The sequence below is a fragment of the Juglans microcarpa x Juglans regia genome, chromosome 3D (genome assembly GCF_004785595.1).
Source record: "Juglans microcarpa x Juglans regia isolate MS1-56 chromosome 3D, Jm3101_v1.0, whole genome shotgun sequence".
In the NCBI taxonomy this organism is placed as follows: domain Eukaryota; kingdom Viridiplantae; phylum Streptophyta; class Magnoliopsida; order Fagales; family Juglandaceae; genus Juglans; species Juglans microcarpa x Juglans regia.
In genome coordinates, this window is record NC_054598.1 from 6993366 (window position 1) to 7021088 (window position 27723).

General features: G+C 33.2%; 2 protein-coding genes across 2 annotated transcripts; both read right to left on the reverse strand.

Annotated features, from left to right (window-relative positions):
* Positions 1 to 296: 296 nt before the first annotated feature.
* Positions 297 to 2697, reverse strand: LOC121255999 (NAC domain-containing protein 6-like). Its single transcript, XM_041156584.1, has 3 exons — positions 2379 to 2697; positions 1975 to 2243; positions 297 to 1159 (listed from the first exon to the last, which is right to left on the reverse strand). The coding sequence occupies exons 1-3, from the start codon at positions 2557 to 2559 to the stop codon at positions 746 to 748; spliced, it is 864 nt and encodes a 287-aa protein (XP_041012518.1). The 5' UTR covers positions 2560 to 2697; the 3' UTR covers positions 297 to 745.
* Positions 2698 to 12737: 10040 nt separating this feature from the next.
* Positions 12738 to 14718, reverse strand: LOC121256000 (cytokinin riboside 5'-monophosphate phosphoribohydrolase LOG5-like). The gene is made up of 7 exons (XM_041156585.1): positions 14481 to 14718; positions 14276 to 14373; positions 14134 to 14164; positions 13826 to 13925; positions 13647 to 13717; positions 13418 to 13561; positions 12738 to 13228 (listed from the first exon to the last, which is right to left on the reverse strand). The coding sequence occupies exons 1-7, from the start codon at positions 14598 to 14600 to the stop codon at positions 13103 to 13105; spliced, it is 690 nt and encodes a 229-aa protein (XP_041012519.1). The 5' UTR covers positions 14601 to 14718; the 3' UTR covers positions 12738 to 13102.
* Positions 14719 to 27723: the final 13005 nt, after the last annotated feature.

The window sequence follows — 27723 nt, forward strand, 5'->3', positions numbered from 1 at the left end:
CAAAAATAGAACCAGTCAACCATTAATATAAGAAGGAGCAACTTATTTTATTTTTTTAAAAAATAAAATACATCAAATTAAAACTAAAATTAAAATAAATATTTTTAAAATATTATTTTATTTTAAGATTGTAGAAAAATTGTGTAACATGAATAATATTTGTAGTCGTGAATGCACAAGCGTTATGTAATATTTTTGAAAAAAATAAGTAAATATGAATCTAATGAAAAACGGTCCATACAAGTTTTTTTCCTGCAACGCAATAAAAAAACAATATTACAAAGTAAGTTTACAAAAAAAAAAAAAAAAAAGATGCAACCACAAAGTTGGTAGCAATATAACTCTGCAACACAAGATTCCTTGAAGGGAAGCCCCTTTCTCTGAACCCATCTGTTTAGTAGAGAATCCGTTCCCATCTTTAGCACTTGAATTAAAGATCGATCAGTCGATGAAGAAGTAGGTTTCATTACCATATAGGCCAATTTCTTGGATTTTCTTAGTTTTCCATCTGTTTTTAAAATTTAAGAGAAGCCATTCTCGAAAGTGAAACTGTTCTTTAATCAGAACAGAAAGCACCCTTTGAAAGGAGGAAAACAAGTCATGGCCAACCACCTGATGACTAACAAAAACTTATCCAGAATTCCCTTAATCGAGGAGGGATTGGCCCATATACTACTAATTCATGCACAAATTTATCTACATGGCCTAAGTTTATTGTATTCTAGGCATGATGAACGTGAAGAAATTAGAAGTTCAGAATGTTGGCATAAGGGGTCAGGCTTTGAAGCCAAGGACTGTTTAACTGAGTCCAAAATTGATCTTGGGTCCAGTCCATGGTCGATTTGGGAACTTGAAGCTCTGGCAACTTGTCCTTCCCTAGTGGCAAGTGCAGGGATGTGGAACATCCTCTACTTTCAATTGGTCTTCCATGTTTTGTGTCTTCTTCTGCTTCTTTCTTGAAGACAATGTTGTGCACAGGCATTGGTGGCACAAACTGATCCTCCTGTTGAGTTAGAAATGAGACGGTTTCAAGTGATGATGATGGTGGAGATGAATAAGGGGAAGCATGAAAGTTCTTCATCTCTTCCTCCATTGCTGCCCTTTGCTCTAGGACTTTTAAAGAAGTGGCCTTCCTGTATATCTTGCACAGTACTATGTCCTGCATTTGAAAACAGAGACATTAGGAAGGACCATAGTGTGGAATTACTGAATTAGTTAGGTGAGAATAACTTATGCCACTGTGATTTCAACTACTATACGACTACTGACTTTTATTTACCTATCGGTAGTGGGACCTATTCTAAAAATAGAATATTGTAAACACTATGATTTTGCACTGCTTTAATAATGTGGCCCAAGTGTTACTGGGTCCCCATAATTTATATATTGGAAGGCACTTATAAAAGGTGTACATGAACTCAATGGATAATAGTCTTGGTATTAATAATCTCTGAACTTAAACTAGTGTTCCATCTAAACATTTTCATGGAAACTTCCTAGATAGCTTTTAATTCACACTAACAGATGGTGATTCTTGAAAGAGATATTTTCTTAGAATTGACTAGTTTGTTTTCGCAGATAAGATGAGATGGATGAGATGAATTGAGATAAAAATTGAATAAAATATTATTATAATATTTTTTTTAATATTTTTTTATTTTGAGATTTAAAAAATTAAATTATTTATTTTATTTTACGTGAAAATTTGAAAAAATTATAATAATTAAATAAAAAATTTTGTGAAAGTGAACACCGAGACGTGGACTTGAGAAAACTCCTTTCAAGTACTACATTTTCTGAAACAAGCAAAGCCCTCGATTCTCTCTCGGAAAATATTGGCTGGGGAAGCAATTTTCCTAGCAATACTTACTATTCATTGGCCAAAACTACAACTTTGATTTCAAAACTGAAGAATCGAAAAGTCTAAACTTTCCAAGTAGTTTAAAACTACAACGAAAAGGTTGGCTCGCTAACCTTTGGTAACGGAGATGAATCAGGCAGGCGATACTCGTTCATCACCCAGTCGGTCTTGTTTCCTCTAGGTGCTCTTCCTTTATAGAAAACAAGGGTCTTCCTTAAGCCAATAATCCGTTTCGGATCCGATATGGTCACGATTTTCCGGTCAGAACCTGTGGCTTTCCAAAACCCATTTTCAGTTGTCCGGTTAGGCCTCCCACCACTACCATGCTTCCTGTCCCTCGGCACAAAGAAGTACCACTCTCTTTCACCAATCCTCGCCAGCCCTTTTTTACAAAAAATCATGACAAATAAGCATAATCATATATTACTCGTACTGAAATTTGAAACAAAACTAAAGCAACGTAGGAAAGTGCAGAAAACAATATATATATATATATATAGGTATATATATTATGTACCAGGCAAATCCCAAGGGTCATGATGATAGATGTTGAGAAAGCCGATTATATCAAAACGCAATCTTTTTCCGAACACCATGTTCTTGAGGTAGAAGTCGAGAAGTTCTTCTTCTGTAGGGTGAAATCGGAAGCCCGGAAGTTCAAGTTCTGGTGTCATTTCATCCATGGCAGTGGCTGTCATTTTGGTTAAGTAACTAGGTATTGCTGAAGTATTTGCTCTTCACTATTCTTGTTTAAGGTTGTGTGTGATTTTTTTTTTTCTTTTTTCTCCTACGTAGATACACCTACCACTCTGAAAGAAGATTTATAAGCGGGTGGCAATGAATCTGTGTTGGTTATTTATAAGGATGGCTGATAAAAGAAGGTTGGGACCAAGTCATCGGAGTTGTGGGGGCAGGGAAGTCCTTCAAAAAATGTTCCGGAGACTTGGGTCCATCAGGGTGGTGGAACCCACACGGCATTGCAAAAAGTCACCAGAGACTGAAATGTAAGTCTGTGACAATGACTCGTATCTCTTATGCACTTGCCACTTAGCATGAAATTTTTTTCCCTCATCAGTTTTGGACTCTTACCTGGAAATTTCAGACAACTTGGAGATTTTTCCAAGTAATTCTGCTCTCCATGATTTGATCTTTGATTCTGAATATATGAATCATATCATAGTTTCAAGGCTTCAAAGGCAAATTAGTAGTCAGCAAGTCTTTTAAGGACTCCACATTCTTGTGATATATGGCAATTTGAGCCGGTCTTATTAATGGAGTCTTTGCTAATTTCTTGGAATTAAAAGTTTCTGGTTTCTGCAGATCGCACCTTCACCAGCTCAGCCCTCCAATTTGCATCATTGAATTTCACTCCAACCTTAAAAATCAAACCCCAATCACATTTAAAAGAGTATATGACATGTGAGTGCGAACAATTACATCTCTTTTTCATTAATTTTTTTAAACAGTTACATCACATATCGGATAATAATTACAAAATGGAAGAAGGGATTAATATAATATTGGTTTGGTTTACACTTCTATGTGAAATAGAATATCTTCCCATATATTATTTAAATCCAAGCTTAAAACTTGATCGATATTCATCTCTCAAGTGATAACAAATTACTAGGAATTTGTAGATTTTTGAATTCTTGGTTTATAAATCTCGAGAGGAAATGATTGTTGGGTTGCATATGATCATAGGTCGTTAATTCTTGAAATTAAAGAGGTAGATAGAGTTGAAAAAAAGATATATTAGTCTTCATCTTAAATCTCATCATCCTTACCGGCACTTGTTGATATGGGTTGTTTTTAAATGATTTCATATAAGAATCACTTAAATAAAATAATTCTTAAAATGTTACACCTTACAGATCATATAACTGACAAAATATAGTTTTAAAAAAAAAAAAAAAGTGGGGTAGAGATATTTCATGAGCCTCATGTTGTTGCATAATTAATGTGCATGTATAAGAAGTACTTGGCATTTTGTTTATATGACTAAGTCTTTATGATTTAGTGCTCACAAAACTACAAGACAGGAATATTTTCCAAAGCTGTCAATTCAAAGAGCAACCACGCGTTGTTGTACTGTTTGGTTTTTCATTAATATATGTACAACTTTGGTAACAGGCTGTTTTTCATGGCATTTGATGGGTAATTTGACTTGGAAGTCTTCCCCGTAGACCTGAAGAAGTCTTTCCTTCCTCCCACGCAAATGATAAGAATCACCACAGAAAAAATAGACTTTTTAATACCTTCTAGTAATTGCCCTCTACTGTCCCATTTACTTCTAAATTTCTCAATTTTCACTCAAATCTATGAACATAGTGTATGGTTTAAAGGTACAAACACAATTATTAATTTTATAAGTTGCTTTCTTTGCAATTTCCTCGAATTTTCTCATATCTGTTTTTGAAAGAGTCTCACCAAGTCTGAGGGAACATAGTTTGCTGTCTAATAAAGTTTGTGTCAGGTTTGTCGACATAACATATGAAACCCTACAATCCTTTATGCAAATCGATAAGTGTTATAGACATAAAAACATTCCATAAAAATAAACCTATAAATTAGTATGGATTTATATGATACGTTAGATGTAATTTATAATAAAATTAATTTTACAATTTAATGTACTACATCAAACCACATCAATTTATAAATATATTTTTGTGGAAGAGTAAAGCTACAACTACCGAATCGGGATCCAAATTTGGGTCTGTAGTTCATCTTTTTTTTTTTTCTTATTTTTTTTTACATGTATTTTTGTAACATCTTTAATTATTTTTATTTAAAAAAATCACAATATTATTAAAAAATACTTCCTTAATTACTAAATAAAAAAAAAAATGCATCGTGAAACACTACCGGGATCCAACTTTGGTAGATTTAGCATTTCTGTTAGTGGAATCTCTTTATATTTAAAGCATTTCTCGTACCAAAAACTAAGCAAAAACTGTCTGAATCAAAAGTCTAAGCTTGTGACAAAGCAAAAGACTGCATTGGTTGGCATCATGGAATGCAAGCTCAGTTCTGCGTTACATAGAGTCATTTAAGGATGCAAAAGTCTCATGGTTCTGTATACTGAGAATGGAAGATAATTTTTCAAGTGCCAGATAATATTGGAGAAATACAAAAGGTGTCTTAACATTATAATACTTTGACCGTAAGCTATAATTCCGGCACAAATTGAGATGGGACTCGAATGCTGAAAGATTTTGATATATACCTCACTCACCTCTTATATCTTAATTCACCGAAAAGAGAGGGAGGCATTCAGTGAATTACATGATTCTCGTCTCTTTAATGTTGTCGCGAAGATGCATACTCAGATGATAACGAGTTTATAAACCTCATTTGTTTTTACAGATGAGATGAGATGAGATAAGTTGGAATTCAAATTGAAAATTAATAAAATATTATTAGAATATATATTATTATTATTATTATTGTTTTGAGATTTGAAAAAATTGAATTGTTTATTTTATTTTGTGTAGAAATTTAAAAATATTATAATGATTAAATGAGATTGATTATAAAATCAAACAAGGCTTGAAGACTCATTTTATGTTTATATCGCTTATTACTCTAACTATAACGAGTCAGTCAAAAACTATATGAAATTTTGATCCTGAATATTTTCTATTTTTTTAGTAGAAAGCATTTCTTGAAAAATAAAGATAATTATAGAACGAGTTATTCTGTTCTCAAATTAGTGTATAGATCACACCATCTATATATCTTAAATGGTAATATATATTTTATTTGTGAGATTTAAATTTTAAAATTTATCTTCATAATTAAATTATATTATGTAAATATTTATTAAATATACTCTGCTTACTGACTTGAGAATATAATTTTTCTTACAAAACAGGAAAGAAGAAGAATATTGAGTTCAAGTCCACGGAGTCTATTACACGACAGAGTTCGTACAAAAATTATTAGTGGGTGCCTCTTTTTTGTTTTTAATAAAAATTATTTTGAGGTAAACGAATCTTCCGAAGTCTTATACATTGAACAGCCATGGTCTTTTTTCTCCTTTTTAATTGTTTTTTTTTTATCAATAAAATGACATCAAGATGACTGGGATTAACACTTTTTTTTTTTTAATAATATTACGTACAATTTTTATTTAAGGACTGCAATATAAATTTATATAATTTTATTTTTAAATTTTCTTAAAATTACAAAAATATTCTTCTTAAAATAATATTTTTTTTCATTTAATAAAGAGTTTGCACGTACAGTCTCTAAATAAATATTGCAAATAATTTTTTTTTTTTATACTTAAATTATTGACCCGTTCGGATGACATTTCTTTATTCTATGCTTTGTATTTAATGGTACTGCAATTATTCAAACATTTACATTAAAAAAAAAAAAGAAAAATAAAAAAGGAGAGTATATAATTCAAGAGCGAACTACATATGCAATGCATGGTGCCCACCGTAGCATGTCATGTGAATATTGTCATTCTAGTGCAAAAATTATGATAGACAGGAAATTACATTTTTCACCCATACATCACTTATTTTTCTCTTTCTATCCTAAATTATAAAATATTTAAGCCTGCCGTCACTAAGAGTGCGTTTGGTTACCAAACTCACCTCAACTCATTATTACAATTTTTTCAAATCCAAATACAAAATATAATAAACAATTCAACTTTTTTAAATTTCAAAATAATAATAATATTAAAAAATAATATTCTAACAATATTTTATCATTACAACTCAACTCAACTCAACTCACTTCAACATCCCCACACACCCTAAGTATTTCAATTAACACTCTCAACTTATGGTTGTTGCCTGTTGGGATGAGTTAAAAGTAATTGACCATGTGATATAATCTTAAACCAAGGATTTAATTAATGGATTATTATTATTATATATCTAGATATATATAATTCCATGTTTGAATTGAAATATTTGGTAGTTTGAGATGCAAAATAAAAGACAAATGACTGGTTGTGGTCCTGCTTTCACTGTTTTTATTTTCATGCAAAATAAAAACACATTTCACTTGTGGATGAAATGTGTAATTCCCCATGTGATAAACAGTAAAAACTAATTCATAAATTGAGTAATGAAAATATAATCAATTCAAAACTGATTGTATAATGTTTAATATACAGTTTTAGAGTGTACAGTTCCTATTTACTTCTTTTTTTAAAAAAAAATTAGGGATTATTATTAAAAAATAAAATTTTCACGTGAATCTTAGATTTACCTATTTTAATTTTTTTTTTTTTAAATGAACACACGAAAATTACACATTCCATAACAGTAAATAATTATCATTTCTCCTATTATTATTTTTCAATTTAATATTAAAGATGACTACTAGGCCCTCGCTAAAACCACAAGGATTTCTTTATAACTATAATAAGACAATCGATATTTCTTATCTTTATTCTATATATATATTTATACGAAAAATTATATTCATCATCATCACACATCATTTTTTTTCTCTTATCAAATGTGTGATATATGAATTATGAGTAGAAGAATTCAATAAGTTTAAAAAGAATAAAATCAAAAACAAATTAAAAAAAAAAATGATGTGTGGTGTGTGGTGCGTGAAAATGATGAGTAACAAAGCTCATATACACATGATGTATAAATTTTTGTTGAGTCATGTCATTCAGTCTCGCATTAAATGATCATAAATATAGAATAATTAGATATATTGTATCATAAGATTTTGTATCCTTTCCTATGTTTAACGTAATACAATTAATAATAGAAGAATGTTGTATTTAAAAAAACTTTACCATCAAGTTATAGACATAATTGCCAAGAGTTTGATGGCACGATGGCATACAACCCACTTCTCTAAATAGAGAACATGGATTCAAACTCTCCTTTATATATATATATATATATATATATATATATATAACTTATAAACATAATTATAAATTATAAATTTTGTTTAGTGCATTGCACTTGTGCAAGGCTAGTATCAACTATTACACTATGTTACTACTATTAGAAGACATTTTAGTCCTATAAAGCCAAGTCATTCACTCTCCCTTTTACTTTGAACTCTCTCCCTCTTTTCACTCTTTTCACTTTTGTTCATAGTTTGTTACATTATTAACACAAAAACAAAATGAGAATAAGGATATAGAAAATCAAATTGCTCAAACAAACTCTTAGATATCAAAATGCTCGTGCTTATTTTTTTTCAATTACATAAGAGGTTTTTTTTTTTTTTCATTTAGCACATAAACCTATTATACAATGATTTTTTTTACGAGCATTATCAAGCATAAAGAAACTTCTTGTTATTTCATGAGTAATGATACGTGTACAACTTTTTATAGAACCATATTTTAAATTGAAAGTATTTCATTAAAACGATATTATTTTTATAAATTATTTTATAAAAATGTCCCCCATTTAAAATAAGATTGTGAAAAAATATTGTAAGTCTATATTTTCTTTATAGATATATTTTAATTATAAAAATATTTTATATAAATAAATTCATAAATTAATGTAATTTGATATATTAACACCTTTGGACTCGGAGGATAATGTACATATGCTCTCCATTTTGCTTTATCACTTGCGTTGGACCAAAATTCTAGAGTCCTCAACAAAATCGAGAATTTCTCAAATTTCGTTTAGATTTGAGTATGGTAAAAACCCACTAGGCCCACTTTTAGAAGTTGTATGAACAATTCCTGAACTCTAGCCTAAAGAGTGAAGGCCATGAACATGGATAGGCCCAAACATACCAAAACAAGAGACCCATTAGGCCCAATTATGAGATGTCTAATATACACTTTACTGCCTCCTTGAATAATTTCTAAGAACTTAAAGGAAATATATTTTCTATAAACAATTTACAAGATAAGATCATAGCCCCATGTGGCAAGTTAAAATCGCAACATTAAATTTAATAATAACAAAATAATTAATTAGAAGGCAAAATAACAAAAAAACTCAATAAAATTAATTTAAATTCTAAATTAAAGTAGTCCATAAGAGTGTGAATAGACCATGAATGGGGGGTCATGATATCCATGCTTGACCACGTTTGAAGGGGTAAAGTGGTCACACAGGATTTTAATTTTAAATTTGCATTTGATTCACTGTGAATGACTGAAATTTCAAGCCCAGATGCAGCATATCACCAAAGTTGAGAAACCCAACGAGGCAATGATAAAAGGCATTGCAATTATTTTGGGTGCCCAATAACATAGTATTTCTCCACTATTTGAACTGAAAGTTTATACAGTATTGAACAAAAAGTATGTCTGTGATAAGATCAAAACGAGAGACATGATCAGTTAGTCCCACCTAAAATGAATGTGGTCCGATTGTAAAAGATGAGAACTTTTACACTATTTGAACTGAAAGTTTGAAATGGCTTTCCACCCTCTACACTCTGAGCAAAAGTCCAGTAGTGGATTGAACCAGAGAGTGGGGCATTTCTGTTCTTAAATTGGCCAGGTGAAGGAGACAGTGAAGAAGATGTGTTGTCAGAGTGAGAGTGGTGGGAAATGGAGTAGTGGCTACCAAAAAAAAAAAAAAAAAAAGTAGCCTTTTAAGCTGAAGACACGCATCCTTTACATCAGGAGGAGTAATGATCGAAGACATTCTTCAATCAGTCCTCCAATGTAACAGTACTGCACTATTTGAACAGCACAACCCCCCTTAGGAGTTGTTGGGGGCCGGGGCTTTGGTCTCTGACCACTGTTTGAGAATTGAACTCCTTGGCTAGTTTAGAGCATTGACAATGAACTAACCAAATATCAAAAGTCTAAACTTTAGTTAGATATGAGAAAAAAGCTTCATATTAGACTAGCTAATGGTCCAAAACTTAAGACTTGATGAATAGTAAATTTTAAGTCCTCTCCAAACATGGTTAGCTACTATTCACAATAGAAAGTAATATTTAATTATTTCATCACTTCCATCTCTCTTTGAATGGTAAAACATGCATGGCATGCACATTATTTCTACAAAACATGAAGATCTAAGAAATATATAAATTGTATTTATAAAAAAAAATAAATAATAAAAAAAAATAAATAATATTATATTATTATTTTAACTTTATAATGGCTAATCTAATGTGGACTCACTAGTCAAAAGTTGATATTATAGTTAAAAGTTAAGATTCTAGCCAAACTTTAGACTTGGCAATGACCATTGCCAATGCTCTTAGTTATGAACTTATGAGGGGGAAAAAGTCTTTGTATTTGCACCCATTTCTTCTCATGTTTTGGTTTCAATCACTTCTGCTTTTATTCAGGGTTGTTCTGTTGTGTTGCAATAACAAGATGGCCTCAAATTGTGCAGATACCAAGAGATCGTTCTTGAGGAAGATTCAGACTTTCAGTAGTCATAGATCAGCAAATTCATCCTGTCATTAAATTACAACAGCTGTGTGCATACATTGGCGCCATGGATCGCTTCCACGCTGTCTGTTGGAAGCATTGCCACTGACAAACCTTCTGTTTGTATTGTTAATACAGAGAGTGTGTGGTGCAACTCCCAATGTACGTAAAGCAGTATGTACAATGCTCTTGTCAAGAAACATCGAAAGATGTTTGAAACTGCAAATTTTAAGAATAAATAAACACACATCAGTTTACTCGTATAGCGCCTATCATGTTCACTTCAAATTGATAAGATATCCTTGCATGTACATGAGTCATATCCAACAGATGTTTTGGTCGGTGCAAGTTAGTCCTCTCTCATCAATTGGAAAGCCAAGAGAAATGGATGGAGTCTAGATTTTGCTCAACTTTCCCAGGAATATTTTGAAAATGGGTTTTGGATTCTAACAGAAAGCATTACAGAAACTCAATGAAAAGAGTTTTGGAAGCTGGGAGAAATTCTTGAAATATTGAAGAAACCTGGGCTGCACTGGCTATTGAATTTCCCCAACTAAAACAACAAAGCAAATCCCTGGAAAAATGTTTGGATTTCCAAAACAAGACCTGATATTGTATCACTTCCAATTTCCTTTGCTGCTTACATTTCTTCATCTCATATGGTAAAAGTAAGCCATAATCACAAGTGAGTAGACACTCCGGTCCCACACTGATACAGTTGTAACCACCACACCCTTCTCTCGCAGTTGACCTATAATAATGAAGGTGTCTTAGCCTTAGGACAAGCTTTCAAGGGCGGCACTCCTTGTATCATCATTTGCCCTTTGCCAAAGGGAATGGTATGGTCCAATCCAACTGTGAGACCAGCCACAAGAACAAAAGGGAGGAGCCACTAACTGCACAACGACAAACCGGTCCCCCAACCGTGGTCACACCCACCCACATTGTCCAAAATCAAGGATGTTGGCATTCTACTTTGGGCAACCCAAACTAGAGCCTTGTATTTTTACCAGGCAGAGGGAGTCAGGGAGGGACGGTACATAAAACCCATGAATGGCTGCCTCTTATCTCAAGGGCTGGGCTGCCCCCCCCCCCCCCCCCCCCCCCCCCCCCCCCATGTTTAAGTGCCATAAGAAAGCCAAAGTTACCCATTATTATTAGCAGATTGTATGAAAGCTTCATTAGTGGAAATCCTACTTTAGCTTTAGTGGGAGAGGACATCATAATAATCAAAATTTGAGACTGTCAAAGTCCCCAATAGTCCCTACACACAACCACTTTCAACTTGCTATTATGCTGAATTATCAGCAGGACAACATCTGGTTTGAAATATGTTAGTTCCACCAAACATTCTGAAAAACATCATGTCTGCAACAGAAATAGGAGAAAAAATAGGAATCAAAACCTAGCTACGTCTAACTTCGTCTCTGTAACATTTTGGTATCCAACAAGATCAGGCCCCAAGCCTAAACTTGATGACTTTCAAAACCCCGAATTCAAAACTAACCTAAAGTCTCTAATTGGCCTATGCAACAAATATTACGTTATACCTTCAAAGCTAAGGCCCAGGTCACACTGGTCAGGAACCAAAGTAAATCACCAGATAAAAACTGACCATATTTCTTGTAGTTGCAGATGACAATTCAACAAAGTAACCAATTTCATTTCTTTTCTTTTGAAACTTGTGAAAACGTCACTCTTTATTCAAAGCTTACAGATTGTGGCGTACAGAAAAATTTATGATAAATTTGAAGTTCCGTGAAATATTTAATCACTGTACAAAAATTTCTGGAAACGTCACCAAAGAGAGAAAAAAATCCTTTTTCAGGCTTTTTCATGCCTAAACGAAGTTCAAAGTCAGATCCAATTTGTATAGAAACATCACATCCCAAAAAATAAAAGAAAATGAAAGGAACCCTCTCCTTTGAACACTTCAAAGTCCAAAGTCCCATCCCAACCGAAAGGCAGGGTCTTATCTTTATTGCTATTTCAAATATAAGTAGTATTTAAGGGGGATAATTAAGTATTGGAACCCCCGGGGTCTCTCTGACTTTGGAATAACAACTTCGAAAAGCATGATTTGGTGGTTCGTTAGTTACCATGATTGGCAAGTTTTTTTAAATTAATCCAAGTTTTCAGGTCATCATATCCAACCTCTATTTCTCTGTCTCTCTACAGTGCTTTTTCAGAAGACCAGAAAGAGCCTCGGGCTACAGTTCAAAATCCCTGTGCTGGGGCTGTACCAGCCTTCTCATCCTCATGAACAACCCAACAAATGGAACAAGATTGGTCTTAAAAAAAGTAGGCCACTCGTCCACCACTTATAGACTCATCCAACGTAATCCCAACATTTCAAGGTCCCCAAAAAATGATGCAGCTACATAAATCATCACAGCACCCCCACAACAGTACCTTAAAAACTGGCAGAGACAAAAAAGAGAATTATAACACCCAACAGTAAAAGCATGCATGCTGTAGCAATTAAATGGAGAGAATAAAGCTGGCTATTTCTGCTAGTTTTTGGATCTTACTTCTTGTTCCTTCTATAAAATCTTTGTACACAATTCAAGCTTCAAAATACAATGCTCAAAACTTAACCGAGTACCAGGATAAGCCTTTCTTTCTAAGAAAGATACAAAAATGCCCAAAACTTTTTTTTTTTTTTTTGGTCAAAGTTTCTTCTCCATCTCCCTAATCTTTTTTTTTTCCTACTTTTTTTCTTTTCTACTGGGTTACATCACACCCCCAGTCAATCAAACAACTTTACCATAGCATACCATTATGGTATGGTTGGTATATGACCCAAAATAAGACCAAAAGCAAAGAGCATAAGCACTTTTTCCCCCAACTTTTATCTTCTACTTTTCACTTGTCTCTCTTTATAGAGCGATCTCAGTCTGCAAAGTAGTGGCATTGAACCCCACCTGTTGTTGCTGCTGCTGTTGTGGCAACTCAACCTCCCACCTTGCCTTGGCTATGGCTCCATCATGCACTGGCACGTACTCCTAATCACAACAAAATAGTATCATCATTTACAACCAAACAACCCATATAAGAACCATACACCTAGATAGTATACTGAGAAAGATTCCTTCTCCAGAAGCCAGATTGTCTTTTCCATACAAGAGCTTTAAAATCAGCAGACCCTAAAAACAAGAAGTTGATGACAAAGTAAAAAAGATGAAGCGACCCACCTCAAGTTTCTGAACAAGCTCTCTGGCATTAGGAGCAGACACAATGATGTGGCGCTGGGATGGCTTGATGAAGCCATCATCCACGGCTTTGTCAATGAAAGTAAGAAAGGAATTGTAGTAGCCATCAACATTCAACAGGCCCACCTGTATAGTTTGAGATCTAAAAATTAGGTTTTGGAAGTAAAACACCCACAAGGGTTTTTGTCGAGAGTCTGCCGGGTACACTCACAGGCTTGTCATGTATACCCAGTTGGGCCCAGGTGATGACCTCCAAAAGCTCTTCCAAAGTTCCATACCCACCTGAAACCCAAGGTGATGGCAGAATAACATTGATAATTTGGGGAACAAAAAGGGTAAAGCGAAGGTTTGGTTATATTTGTATTTCATAGAGAAAGAGGAGATGGGAACCTGGTAGGGCAATAAAACAATCAGAATGGCGGGCCATTTCTGCCTTTCTTTGGTGCATGTCGGCTACTGGCCTCACCTCTCCAACCGTCTCACCCGTTATCTGTGGCTCCACCATAGACAAGCATTCTCAGAGACACCATGACGCAAAATGGTCTAACTTTGAAACAGTATTAAAAGCATACAAGGAATTTACAGAGTCGCCACGACCCTTAAAAAGTGCGAAACTTTAAACCAGTACTATGAAAAAGAAAAACCCTTTAACCCATTCGAAACTCAAAAGTTAGAAACCGGAATGAGATTCTAGGTACCTCTTTGCACATCAGAGTCCTCGGGATGATCCTGTGAACCAATATCCAGAAATAGAAACTTATATAAGCCATGTGGGGAAAGAGCAACAACAATTTCAAACATAAAACCCAAGATAGTGGTAATCTAGTTCAGTGACTGTACCCAAGAACTTTACCCCCACCACGATGCACAGCTTGTGAAACCAGACCCATTAGCCCAATACTCCCACCTCCATACACAAGGTCGAGCCTCCTTGACACCTTAACATGCATATGCCCAAAACACCTCAGAACGAGATGAAAAAAGAAAGAAAGATGAAATAACATATAGAAGTTGGTGTAATTCAGTTTTATGAATCAGTAAATACCAGCTCTTGGGCCAACTCAATGGCAGCATCCCTGTAGCAATTTCTCTTCCCCGTACTGCTACCGCAGAAAACACAAACCCTCTTGAATCTTGAACTCACAACCTTTCCTTCCATTTCCATACTAAGGATTCTCACTCGTTTGGTTTGCAAGCACTACAACGCGAATAAATAATGAAGATGGATGAAGCTTCACTACAACACGCAGTAGCAAGTGAAATGGAACAGTCTCTATATATAGACCCGACAAAAATATTATTAAAAAGGAAGAGACTTTACATAAATAAAAAATTAAAGAATATAAAGGAAAAAAATTTGAGAAAAAGCACACTGTGAGTGGATAGGGATGCAGTAGGACAAAAAAGGCCAAAGCATTTGAGACAGTCGCAGATAGATAGAGAGTTGTGTATACCATTGCCCCCAAGGTATACACGTGTCTTCATAGAATGGCAGAACATGGTGGTTTCGTGCTCATTCTCGTAAGACAAGCATTCTTGATGAACCAAAAGAATTTACAATAATTCCCATCCTCGCACACCACCCAGACCATATAGTGTTTTTCTCTCTGTCTCGTTTCTAACGCACGCAATCATAATTTGATGGCTAAGACACGTGCAGAGCCTCACTGCATCAAAATCAATATCAACAACACTCTAATACAAAAACCATCCAATTACGAAGGAGTAACAATAAAACGAAGTTATTATTCAGTGCAACTTGTCTTTTTGGTTTCATCCATCGATTCAAGCCATTTGCCATTCCCAGGAAAAACCCAAATGCTTATCTATACTCATACTGGAGTAGCTTTTTGTCCACACACTAAGCAATGCCTCCTCGAAAAAAATCTTTTTTTGTCAATATATATTTATATATATGAACCCAAATTTTTAACAGCTGTATATCTGAGGAGAACTTCCATAACAGGCATGTCGAGTTCATAATTAGAGAAAGTTTAAAGGCTCACGCACACAATTGTTTTTGACACCACAAAAGTTTTAAGTTAAATTTTTGCGTGTTTATATATAATAGTCTTTTGCACACGCTAGCATTGCCAACTTCTTTATTATTTTTTTACTGTGAGTGGCATTATTAACCTGCAGTGGCATTAAATGTTCTGTGTGAGAGTTGCATCATTATAATACTGACAAGCATAATTACCAGCTTCATCTGATCGTTTGTACATACAAAGCAATCATCAGTGAACATCTTGATTATTTGCTGTTTGTTTTAAGTTTTACATCATCTTTCCCTATCTCTATTGTTTTTATTATATTTAGGGTGAGTTTTGTATTTAAAATTCATTTCAATTTATTTTAATTTATTATTATAATTTTTTTAAATTTTAATATAAAATATAATAAATAATTTAATTTTTTTAAAAATTTAAAATAATAATAATATTAAAAAATAATATTCTAATAATATTTTATCATCTCAATTCAACTCAATTTAATTCAATATTTAAACACAATCTTACTTATCTATGAAAAGTATGGAAAGGATGCCAATGGAAAGGATGCTCCACCTGTGATATATGCAGAGTAATAAAAAGATTCATTAACAATAGGTATAGGATTGAAGCGCCGCCCATCTAAATTACCATCTCTATCTATCTATCTTTCTTTCTTTCTTTCTTTCTTTCTTTCTTTTTTTTAAGCCAACTGAAAGGGACGTGCAAGCAAAAATCAATTCTGGGTTCTGGCTAAAGGAACTGGGAATTCAAGTTTCAAGCTGGGATTAGCAGCTCCGCGACCCCAGGTAAAACAAGTAGAAGAAGCCACACACGAAAGCTCACCTCCAAGAAGCAAGAATTGGTTATTGGGTGGAACGGGGCTAGAATGGGACCCACTTGTGGGTGTCTGATAGTCTCAATGGGGTCACTGTCGGTCTGTGATTGGGCTCCACACAGCTCGCTTCAACTAGCACGTTCTCATTTAATGCATCCCTGAACAGTTCTTTCATCTCCTCTGGTTTTCTTGTCCACGTGTAACATCTAGGCCTAAGTAGCAGTGAGAGAAGTGATAACTAAAGATTCAGGTAGGCCCCAATAAATAAATGTTCGATGAGGTCTCTGTGTTGGAGAAGGTCTCGTTACCTCCTAAAAGATTGTGTAGTTTCTTTATGCTCTTGGACATCATTCCTTTTTATTTTCTTATACAGTTGATCCCGTACTTTGGTACATCAAAGGGCGAATGTTATGGCCACTGACGATGCCGGAGAGGCCGGCCACAATCAAATGACGAGACCACAGTGAAGGGTGCAGATGCCTTCCCATGGAAATCGTGTTAGTTTTCTGCAGAGTGAAAGAGCTTGGCAATGGAGATCGTGTTTTTTTTTTTAAAAAAAAAAATTTTGAAAGAGTGAAAGAGATTGAAATTGTGGCTAAAGCTGTGCATGCGGCGCAATGATTTTACTGCGCCGTCCGCCATTCATATGTAATTTCACTGTACTTCTCCGTTTGTTGAATTTAATGACTTTGTGTTATTCCTCTGCTCCCTTTTTGGTACATGAGCTAGCTAGCTAGCCCCCTCCTCCTGCGAGAGATCCGTTTTCAGGCCACAAAACATATATATATATATATATATCTATTTTTCTTTGTTTTTTTTAATGTGTTAGATGAATTTAAATGAAATAATTCCTATAAATTTATGGCATCTGCAGTATAATTTTCGAAGTTTATCGGTTTGTCTGAATAATGCAGTTGCTAATATCAATTTATATAAAAATCAAAACAAAATAAGGTAATGCCGTAATGGTGGAAGCAACAGTACAATAATGATCAGGAAGCAGCTTGAATTTTGTTTAAAATCTAGCTGTTCATCACGTATATATGTGAATAAAGAAATAAATTAGGGGAAAATGAGAGGCCGGTGGAGGGATGTGAGTGTGACTGTCGAGGTGATCTGAAGGGTTTCAGAGTTATAAAGACAGGAAAACTTTATCAACGTTGGGATTCGAAAGAGCAATCAAGAGCGTGATTACCGCCTATCCTGCGTGCATTACGTCTTGTACGTGATTAACTTCAACTTGCTGCTGTGCCCAAGTTTCTTCTTTTCTATTTCTCCTGTTCCAACAACATGCGATTTTACCACTGCCTGCCTCGCATGTTATACATACCTATATTTACTACCACCTTTTTCGATATGATATCATCATGTTGGGATCGATTGATTATATATCAGCAGCATATCCTCGTGATTTTTTTTTTTCTTCATCTTTTTCTAATCAAGCATGGTTTCTGTGAAATTGTACAGAATTGTACAGAAAAATAAAAGAAAAACAGACCAATAAAGAAATGTATTTTAGATTGAAAAAATTCTCATTCATTTCAATCATTATCTATGTACAAAATGACTCTATTTATACACTTAAAATTGATCAATAATACTAATCAATTATTGACATTTGGCATAACTAATTTAACTGTCAAAAAATAGATAAAGCCTTATGTTTGGCTACTTGAGACTTTAACTCTAATTCATCTATTAGATTCTGGATATCCCAACAGCTCCCTGCAAGATGAGAATGAATATTTATTATTCTCATCTTGCTAATAAGATGATGAAAGTTGAGACACCCGAGAGGTTTGGTTGGTATATCTGCCAATTGATACTTGGAAGGAATGTGGAAGATTTTTATCAAACCCTCTTGCAATTTCTCTCTAACCAGATGACAATCTAACTGTATATGTTTTGTTCTTTTGTGATGTATTAGGTTGGAAGCAATTTCTGAAGCAGGTTTGCTATCTGTGTATAGCAATGCAGCTTGAGAATACTTTACCTTCAAATCAGCCAACAAATAAAAGAACCATTGAAGCTCACAGGTTGTAATGGCTAAAACTCTATATTCAGCTTCTGCCGAGGACCTACTTACAATAGGTTGCTTCTTTGATTTCCAAGATACAAGAGAATCTCCAATGAAAACTGTAAAACCAGTAACACTTCTTCTAGTGTCAATACATCCACCTCAATCACTATCGGAATATGCCTTTAAATGCAAATCAGATGAAGCCTTTAGGAATAAGTCTTGACCTGGTGTTGCCTTAATGTATCAAAGGACTCTCTCTGCAGCTTGTAAGTGCATAGTATAAGGATTAGACATAAACTGGCTGAGAGCTTTTACTGCATATGCTAAGTCTGGTCTTGTGATTGTTAGATAAAGAAGTCTGCCAATGAGTCTCCTATAGGATGCAAGATCAGATAATAAAGGACTTGGATCATTTGCAGTGAGTTTCAGATTTGATTCCATAGGGAAGCCAACTGGTTTAGAGCCAGAGAAACCACTGTCTTCCAACACATCTAGAGCATACTTCCGTTGGCATAAAGCAATACCTTTGGTTGATCTTGCTACTTCAATGCCTAAAAAATATTTTAGCTCACCCAAATCTTTTATAGTAAAAGATTCATAAAGAAACCTTTTCACAATAGCTATTTCTTCAAGATTATTGGAAGCTATTATAACATCATCAACATATATTAATAAAGCCATAAAACTTGTTGATGTTTGTCTGATAAAAAGGCTTGAATCTGACTTTGCTTGACTGAAACCAAAATTTAGTAAAGATGAAGATAGCTTTGAGAACCACTGCCTTGAAGCTTGTTTCAGACCATATAAACTCTTTTTGAGTTTACAAACCCGAGGGTCATTTGGAGTTGAAAATCCTGGTGGCAATTGCATATAAACCTCCTCATTTAAGTCTCCATGCAAGAAGGCATTATTTACATCAAGTTGATGTAAATGCCATTGTTTAACTGCTGCAATAGCAAGAAGAACTCTAACTGTTGTCATCTTTGCAATAGGAGAATATGTGTCAAAAAAATCAAGCCCCTCTTGTTGAGTATAGCCCTTGACTACTAGTCTAGCTTTGTACCTTTCAACACTTCCATTTGTCTTAAATTTCACTCGATATACCAACTTACAACCTATAGCAATTTTGTTTGGAGGCAAAATTGCAAGATCCCAAGTTTTATTATGTTCAACAGCTTTAATTTCATCAGTCATGGCAGTTTGCCAATGAGGAATTGAGCTGGCTTGTTTGTAAGTTTTGGCTTCAAAAGTGGATGAAATAGCAGTAATGAAAGCTTTGTGTTTAGATGACAATCTGGAATTAGATAAGAAGGAGAATATAGAATGGGGCTTACTAGATAAAGAACAGCTTGAAGGTGCTTGAGTTGCTGAAGAAATCTTAGTCATATTACCACAATAGTAATTATGCAAGTATTTTGGTAAATGCTTAGTTCTTTCAGACCTTCTAAGACTATTAGTATCATTGTTTACAGCAATTGGATTTTCAGGAATTGAAGATTCCTGAATAGAAGTTGTAGAAGGTGAATTTGTAGGAACAGAAGTTATAGAAATTGTCTTGTTTGGAATGCAGGAGATTGGTTCATATATTTGGGGAAAATCTGGAAAAACAAAAGGTGTATGAATTTTATCTAGAATAGAAGGAAATGTAGATTCATGAAAAACTACATTTCGAGATACAAAAGTTTTGAGAGTGACTAAGTCAAGTACTTTGTACCCTTTTATGTTTGGTGGATAACCACGAAAAAGATATTTTGTAGCTCTTGGCTGAAATTTGCCTCGGTTGCTTGTGATTGTACTAGCAAAACATAAACAACTAAAGACTTTGAAATAGTTGTAGTTTGGTGGCTTTTGAAATAAAAGATGGTATGGTGTTTGATTATTTAGAATGGATGATGGAGTACGATTTATCAGATGTGTGGCTGTTAATACACAATATGTCCAATATGATAAATGTAGTTTTGACTGAAACATGAGAGATCTAGCTACATTCAATAGGTGTTGATGTTTTCTTTCAACCCTTCCATTTTGTTCAGGTGTTTCAACACGTGATAATTGATGAATAATGCCATGCTCTTGATAAAAAGCATGCATATTAAACTCTCGGCCATTATCTAATCTAAGAGTTTGAATATTAGTGTTGAAATGAGTATAAACATAAGCTAGAAAGTTTGTAAGAATTGCTCGAGTTTCTGTTTTGGTTTTCATTAAAAATAACCAAGTGAATCTTATGTAATCATCAACAATAGTAAGAAAGAATCTATAACCAAAATATGAAGGAATAGAAAAGGGTCCCCAAATATCGATGTGAACCAATTGAAAGGCATTATTTGATTGACTGTTTGATACAGGAAATGGTAGCTTTTTTTGTTTAGCTAATGGGCAAATCTCACAGACATTATTGTGAGTAGCTTTTACAGAAGAATCAGAACTATTTATGAGTTGTATTTTTGTATTTGGAATATGGCCTAAACGAAAATGCCATAGATCAAAATTAACAGTACAAGATTCAACTAAAGAACTAGAAGGTAAACCAATTGAATTTGAAAGCATTTCATTATTTGCTTGAACAAATGGTTTTTGAAGATGGTATAGACCAGATTGAACTTCAGCAAGCCCAATCATCCTCCATTTGCTGAGGTCCTGCAAGATACATTTGGATTGAAGAAAAAATAATCCAATTGAATTTTCATTAGTTAATCTCAATGCAAAAACAAGATTGATGTTGAAAGATGGAATATAAAGAGCAGTGTAAAATAATATCAGGAGAAAATTTGATAAATCCAGTGAAGATAATTGGAACTGTTTGGCCATTTGGTAAATGAACCTTGGAAGGTGTTTTAGGCAAAACAATTGAATCGAATAGAAGAGGAGAACAGATCATATGATCTGTTGCTCCTGTATCAAGAATCTAAGTGAATTAATTCTTTGATAAAGAAACTGTATTACAAGAAAAAAAATTACCTGAAGTAGATGCAACATTAGCAGTTGCATTAGAATTTATGTTTGAGCTGGAAAGGCTATTTGCAAGAGTGAGCAGATTTTGTATTTGCTCTTGAGAGAAAATTATGTTGGGATTGCCTGAATTTTGTTCCAAAACAGTAGTATTATTTACAGTGGGTAATCTTTGAAAATTCGTGGCTGCAGTTGGTATAGAATTGAATCTTTTTCCTCTTGGGCCCTTCCATCTAGGAGGATATCCAATTAACTGAAAACATTTATCAACAAGGTGACCCGAATAACCACAATGAGAGCAGATTGCATCAGACTTTCCTTTCTGCTTTGTGAATCGAGTGTTATTTGTTGAAATTGTTCTTGATGATTGTTCAGCAACCATTGCTTGTGAATCAATGGAAATACCAACAGCATTAGTCAAGGACCCTTGATTCTCTTTTTGTAAAAGTAAAGAAAACACTCTGCTCATAGATGGTAAAGGAGATTGAAGCAATAGTTGACTTCTGACTGCAGAATAAGAGTCATGAAGACCCACAAGAAACTTCATTACATGATCTGATTGTTGTCGATCTGTCAGATTCTTCAAAATGTTACATGAACAACGATCAAGATTCTCACATCTGCAACTGGGAATTGGTCTGTAGCTGATGTATTTATCCCATAAAGCCTTGAATTCACTGAAATATTCAGTGACAGATTTCGAGTTTTGAGAAATAGAGCTTAAAGATTTCTCCAAAGAGAAAACCCTTGGTCCATCACTTCGAAGATATCTAACTCTTATTTCTTCCGAAATATCAAAAGCATTTGTAAAATAAAGAAGACTACCACGGATTTCTTTGGCAATTGAATTCATTAGCCAAGATAGGACAAGATTGTTGGCTCTTAGCCAGGCAACACGAAGATAAGGATCATTAGTTATAGGTTGAACTAGAGATCCATCAACAAAGGCAATTTTATTTTTCATTGTTAGAGCAATTGACATAGATCGACTTCATGCAATGTAATTCTCACCAGTGAATATCTCAGAAACCAGAAGCACACCAGGATTATCAGACGGATGCAAGTAGTAGCAGCTGGATGAATCATCAGAAAGATTCTGTACAGAGGCATTTGATGAAGGAGTGTGTGCCATAGAAGCGTTTTCCTCAAGATTATCAGACATTGTAAAGCAAGAAAGATCAAGAAAGCAGCGAAAAAGTGTTTGTTCTTGATGATACCATGTGAAATTGTACAGAATTGTACAAAAAAGTAAAAGAAAAACAGATCAATGAAGAGATGTATTCTATATTGGAAAAATTCTCATTCATTTCAACCATTATCTCTGTACAAAATGACTCTATTTATATACTTGAAATTGATCAATAATACTAATCAACTATTGACATCTGGCATAACTAATTTAACTGTCAAATAACAGATAAAGCCTTCTGTTTGGCTACTTGAGACTTTAACTCTAATTCATCTATTAGATTCTGGATATCCCAACAGTTTCATTAACAAAAACAATTTACAAGCTAGTAGGGATGCTTCCCGTTGTCAATATGCAAAATACAAGAAGGAATTTTTTCGAAGGATATGCTACCAAAAACATAGTTGATTGCTACCCATTGCGCTACCGACTGTACACATCAATTTTTGGATCTATTTATTTTTTAAAAGCTTCAGTCATTTTGACTTTGCAAAATTTGAGCAACGTCTTCAATTATGGGGTTAATCTATCAAACCACCAATTCTCTTTGGATTGCCAATATTACTGGTTGTGCATCTCCTTCTGTTATTGTGTTGTCATTTTGAGTGCAAGCTTTGCTGCCTAGGTTTATGCTATAATAGGTATTGTGGTAGCATTTTTCTTTGTCCAGATTTCTATAATATTCCCCTCTGAATCTCGACTTACCACTGAGGATGTCGAGTAAGAAACTCGTACTGCAGCATCAAAGGGCATACTTATATGGTATCTGAAGGGGACTTGTCACTCTTATGATTGACCTGATTTCGCCTTTTGTTTCCATGCATGTAGATTTTCTTGGTATGAAGTGTCCAATTGCTCCTTTGCCTTTGTTAGAGAAATAACAGTTTGGTTGTGGACTACATCATTCCTCATTTTTTAGATAAAATTTTTCAAATAAAATTTATTATCAAGACTACAAAGAACTGAAAAGGATGCTCTTCCTGTGATTTAAATCCCAATTTTACTTCGGGATCAATGATAATTTGTATCCATTCTTGCATAGCGGTGATCGCCAGCGATGAAAGATTTAGTGGCCAGCTGCTTTGGCTCCATAAAATTATAGTGATTGGGTATTCAATAAAAAGATGGCGCAATGTTCTGCCTGCTTGTGATTATAATTTTGATTGCCAGCCCTCCAACTTCCTATTTATGTTGTCCATTAGTTCTTTGTAATTCACTTTCTTTGACCTTTCAAAAGATGTTGGAATCCCCAAGTACTTTATTCTGGATGTTGATTCTTTGCATTGCATTTTGGCCAGGATCATCGCTCTTGTAGCTTGGTTGGTATTCCAAGTTATGAAGATTGATGATTTTGCCTTGTTGACTTTTTGGCCTGACCAAACTTGGTATTTATCTAAATTGTCACGGATGATTTGGCCCCTTTTTTCATCTACTTTCTCAAAAATTATTAGATCATTCGCAAAAAATAAGTAAGATATAAAGGCAGTTTCTACTCAGTTTAACTGCTTATAGATTCCCCATAGCTTCTGATTTTCCTATTAGTCTTGAAAGCACTTCTGTGTATAAAATGAAAAGGGAATGAGAGATTGGATCTCCTTACTTGAGACCTCTTTGCATTTTGAAAAAATCTCTTAGAGAACCATTTATGAGAATTGAGAATAAGGTTGTTGTTACACATTCTCTAATCCAGTTGATTCATATACTGCTATATCTCAATGCCTTCATTGTAGCAAAAAGAAAATTCCATTCAATATACTCGAATCCTTTTCCATTTCTAACTTTATCGCCCTTTGGCCATTTTTTCATGTTTTTCTCGTGAAATTTGAAACAACATATATATATATATATATTAAAATGTTTTTTGTGATTGTATTTATGAGATGACAAGATGTTTGTTAAGTAGTGGTAGAAAATTTATTTATATTTTATAAGATTTTCGTGAATGTAAGTATTAAGGTCGACTAACGATTAGATGAAATATCTTCTTTTCTTTTAAATGAAAATGTATTTTAGTATTAAAATGTACGTAGAGAAATAAAATCTAACCAACATTGCTGTAAGCACGACTTCAGCCTTAGGTTGTCTTTAAAGAAATTATTAATGAAACTCAATTCACATCAACTCGGCTACTTCCAGTTCCGAACGTTCAGACTAATCAAACGAAAGAACTTCATCTCCCTAAATTGATGGGACTTTATTATTTATTTTTCTTTATTTTCATTTTAGGTCACTGGTTTCTCAACCTAGCTAACGAAAAACAATATAAGTTACGTCGACTTTCGATCCTAGTTTTTTTGTTCAGACCAAACTATCTCACCCTTTTTTACCTAAGCCTACCTCTCTATTAGAAGACTCTCACTGAATTAGTTAAAAATTAAATTTATTAAATATTTAGTTATTAAATAACAAAATATAATCACAATAGATTAGCTACAATGATTTTTAAAATTTTTTTTAAATTTAAAAGTTACTACAATGATTTTTAAAATTTTTTTTAAATTTAAAAGTTACTATACATATATCAAATATATATTTTATTAATTATTTCTCTTTCCCTTTCTTTTTATCATATATTTTATCATAATTGATATATTAATTTGAGTTAGTGATATATTAATTTAATAAAAATATGATTATTAATTGATATATAATAGGTAGAATAGTAAAATATGATAAAATAAAATAAATTAATAATTAAAAAAATTAAATATTTTTGAAATGATTAGTTATTCATTACTATATAATGAATAAATGTATAATCTAATGTAGAGATTTAATGTGACTAACCAAAATCAAATTCATATTATATTATTTTATTATTATATAATAAAAAGATAACTATTTCAATGTAGAAATTTATGTGAATATAATAATTAAAAGTTAAATTTCTCTTATATTCACAAAAATATCCTTTAACTAAGACTAATCTAACGAGACTGCTCTTACATGCTTTGTTGTTTTTTTTTTTTTTGGCACGATTCTTACATGCTTGAATGTGCGAGATATCGGACATGCAGTATTGCGGTAATATCATGGCCAGTACGTGGTACTGTTTACGTACATCGGTACATGCACATAACTTTTTCAAATGAGTAATATTGGGAACAACTTTGAAATAGACTAATCACAAGATCACAAGACTACATCCTTCGTAAAAAGGTAAATCTAGTTTATAAAAAATAATTTTTTTTAATCTTTTAAAATTAAATCTACTTTTTTACAAAAATTTACGTAAATTTTATCTATTTAAAATTTATAGAAATCATTCCGCTTTCCAAATATCACTTGCATGTGTTGTACCTGCTCCCACACAGCTTGCCATGAAACATTAAAAAACTCTTACCTCGAAAGAAGGCTTTATTGATCCTTTTTTGATGTTTTTGTTTTTTTACGTTAAAATAATCAAAGTTTTCTTTGCTGCAGTATCATGATCAGTCTTCGATTATTCATAGTGTAAAGATAAAGGATAAATTAACTGGATGGTGAAGTCGTGCAGCATGGTGATCCGACCGATTGATTGTTGCATGCGAATTAAAGGACTCTAACCGAATTATATATATAGGTATTAAAAAAATTTATACTAATTAAAAACTTTACAAAATTATAACATGTCATCGAATTAAAATAATAAAAAAACTAAATTAATATTTATTGTATATATGGGTAATGTATCACCAATTGCATGCACGTGAGTTTTGCTAACAAATTTAGCATTTTTTTCCGTACAGTTGTTTGCAATCTTTGTTACGCAATCGATATTAAGAAATAATATTTATAATCATAGAATGCATAAGTGATACGTGCGTATTTTTTATATAAAAATAAATTTTATTATTAAAAAATTATTATTTTTTATGTGAATCTCATATAATTTCGGTGCGACCAGGCTTTAGAAGATGATAAGGATAGGTGCATGTTGTCTTGCACTAAGAGGGCTATGGAATTAGTGATTTACACCAAAGCATGAAAAATACTTTTTAGAGCATATTTTATTATTATTTTATAATTTTTTTAGGACAAGGGATGGAAACACTAATGGCGTATTGAGTAGGGTCAAGACCCAAAATTGAAGAGGTCAAAGATGCGATATTAATTATTATGGCTCTTGCTACCTACCTAAGCTTTAAAAGTGAGGATAATGATGCCCAATTGATTCATACCTAATTTCAACTTTTGGACAGATCCATCTGAACTTGGAATGTATCCCTTTCAATTGGAATAATATTAGCAATATTTTGGTGTTTTATGTCATATTTGGCACCTGACTGCAAGCCCAACCAAACCATATAATGGAGATCGTGGTGAAAATCACTTTGTTTCAAAGTAAGGTGTTTTTTTAGGTAAGGAGATGGATGAAATTTTTTAAAAAGTTATCATTATTTTCTTTTCAAACATCACTCGAGATTCAAGCATAAAATACTGTTTAATTTTAAATTTTTAAAATTTTTATTTAATCATTATAATTTTTACAAACTTTAAAATAAAACAAAAAAATTAAACAATTTTTTCAAACTTCAAAATAAAAATAGTAATAATAAATTATATTCAAACAGTTTTTTAACTTTACCATATTTTTATTGAACTTTTTTTGCCATTTCTTAAAATTCAATAAAATATCTTAACTAAAACTATTTTATTACTATTCATAAATAATTTCATTATTATTTATAAAATTATAAAATATTTTCAAGTTTCTAAATGAAATCTAAATTTTATCATTCTCAATAACAGTTGTTACATATTGTACATATTGTAATCAATTGTCATCTAATTTATTGATATATGAAATCACTTTTATCGTTCATTGAAATCATTCTCTTCCCGCGCGCCCATTCGACAGTTATCTGCTTGTGATGAATGACTTTTGGTAGCTGTGTAAGTCAACCTTGGAAGCGGAATCTGTCATGTGAATGCCTATCGTTGAAAATTTAGGTTGGGTGGTTTACCAAGTTGATCTCATGATTTAGGTGGTCATGACTCGTGCACGAAGTTTGACATTAAAGAAGATGGTATATGGCTAAAGAAATCATATTTACAGTCGTGTCGTTTGTAAGTATGGATATTTTTATAATCAATGACTGTATCGAATATTACTCGTTTAGCTAAAAGTAATAGTTGGAAAAGAAATTGTTTAATTCTCATCCAACTATTATTTCAAGAGATCAATATGCATGGGACCTAGCTAGATAATAACATCACGATCCAAGCTCAAAAAGTCCATTATCCTTTTTAGCCCAAGTTCGGCTAAATGTTTTGGGCCTCATGAGTAGTGTGCCCAATAAAGTTTAAGAAAAAGGC

Coding starts and splice junctions, on each gene's coding strand:
- LOC121255999 (XM_041156584.1), bottom strand. CDS start 2,559: ATGACAGCCACTGCCATGGATGAAATGACACCAGAACTTGAACTTCCG. Junction 2,244..2,378: donor TGACCCTTGGGATTTGCCTG/GTACATAATATA, acceptor TTTGTAAAAAAG/GGCTGGCGAGGATTGGTGAA. Junction 1,160..1,974: donor ATTCATCTCCGTTACCAAAG/GTTAGCGAGCCA, acceptor TTTCAAATGCAG/GACATAGTACTGTGCAAGAT.
- LOC121256000 (XM_041156585.1), bottom strand. CDS start 14,600: ATGGAAATGGAAGGAAAGGTTGTGAGTTCAAGATTCAAGAGGGTTTGT. Junction 13,926..14,133: donor GGACTCTGATGTGCAAAGAG/GTACCTAGAATC, acceptor GTGGAGCCACAG/ATAACGGGTGAGACGGTTGG. Junction 13,718..13,825: donor TTGTTTTATTGCCCTACCAG/GTTCCCATCTCC, acceptor CTTGGGTTTCAG/GTGGGTATGGAACTTTGGAA.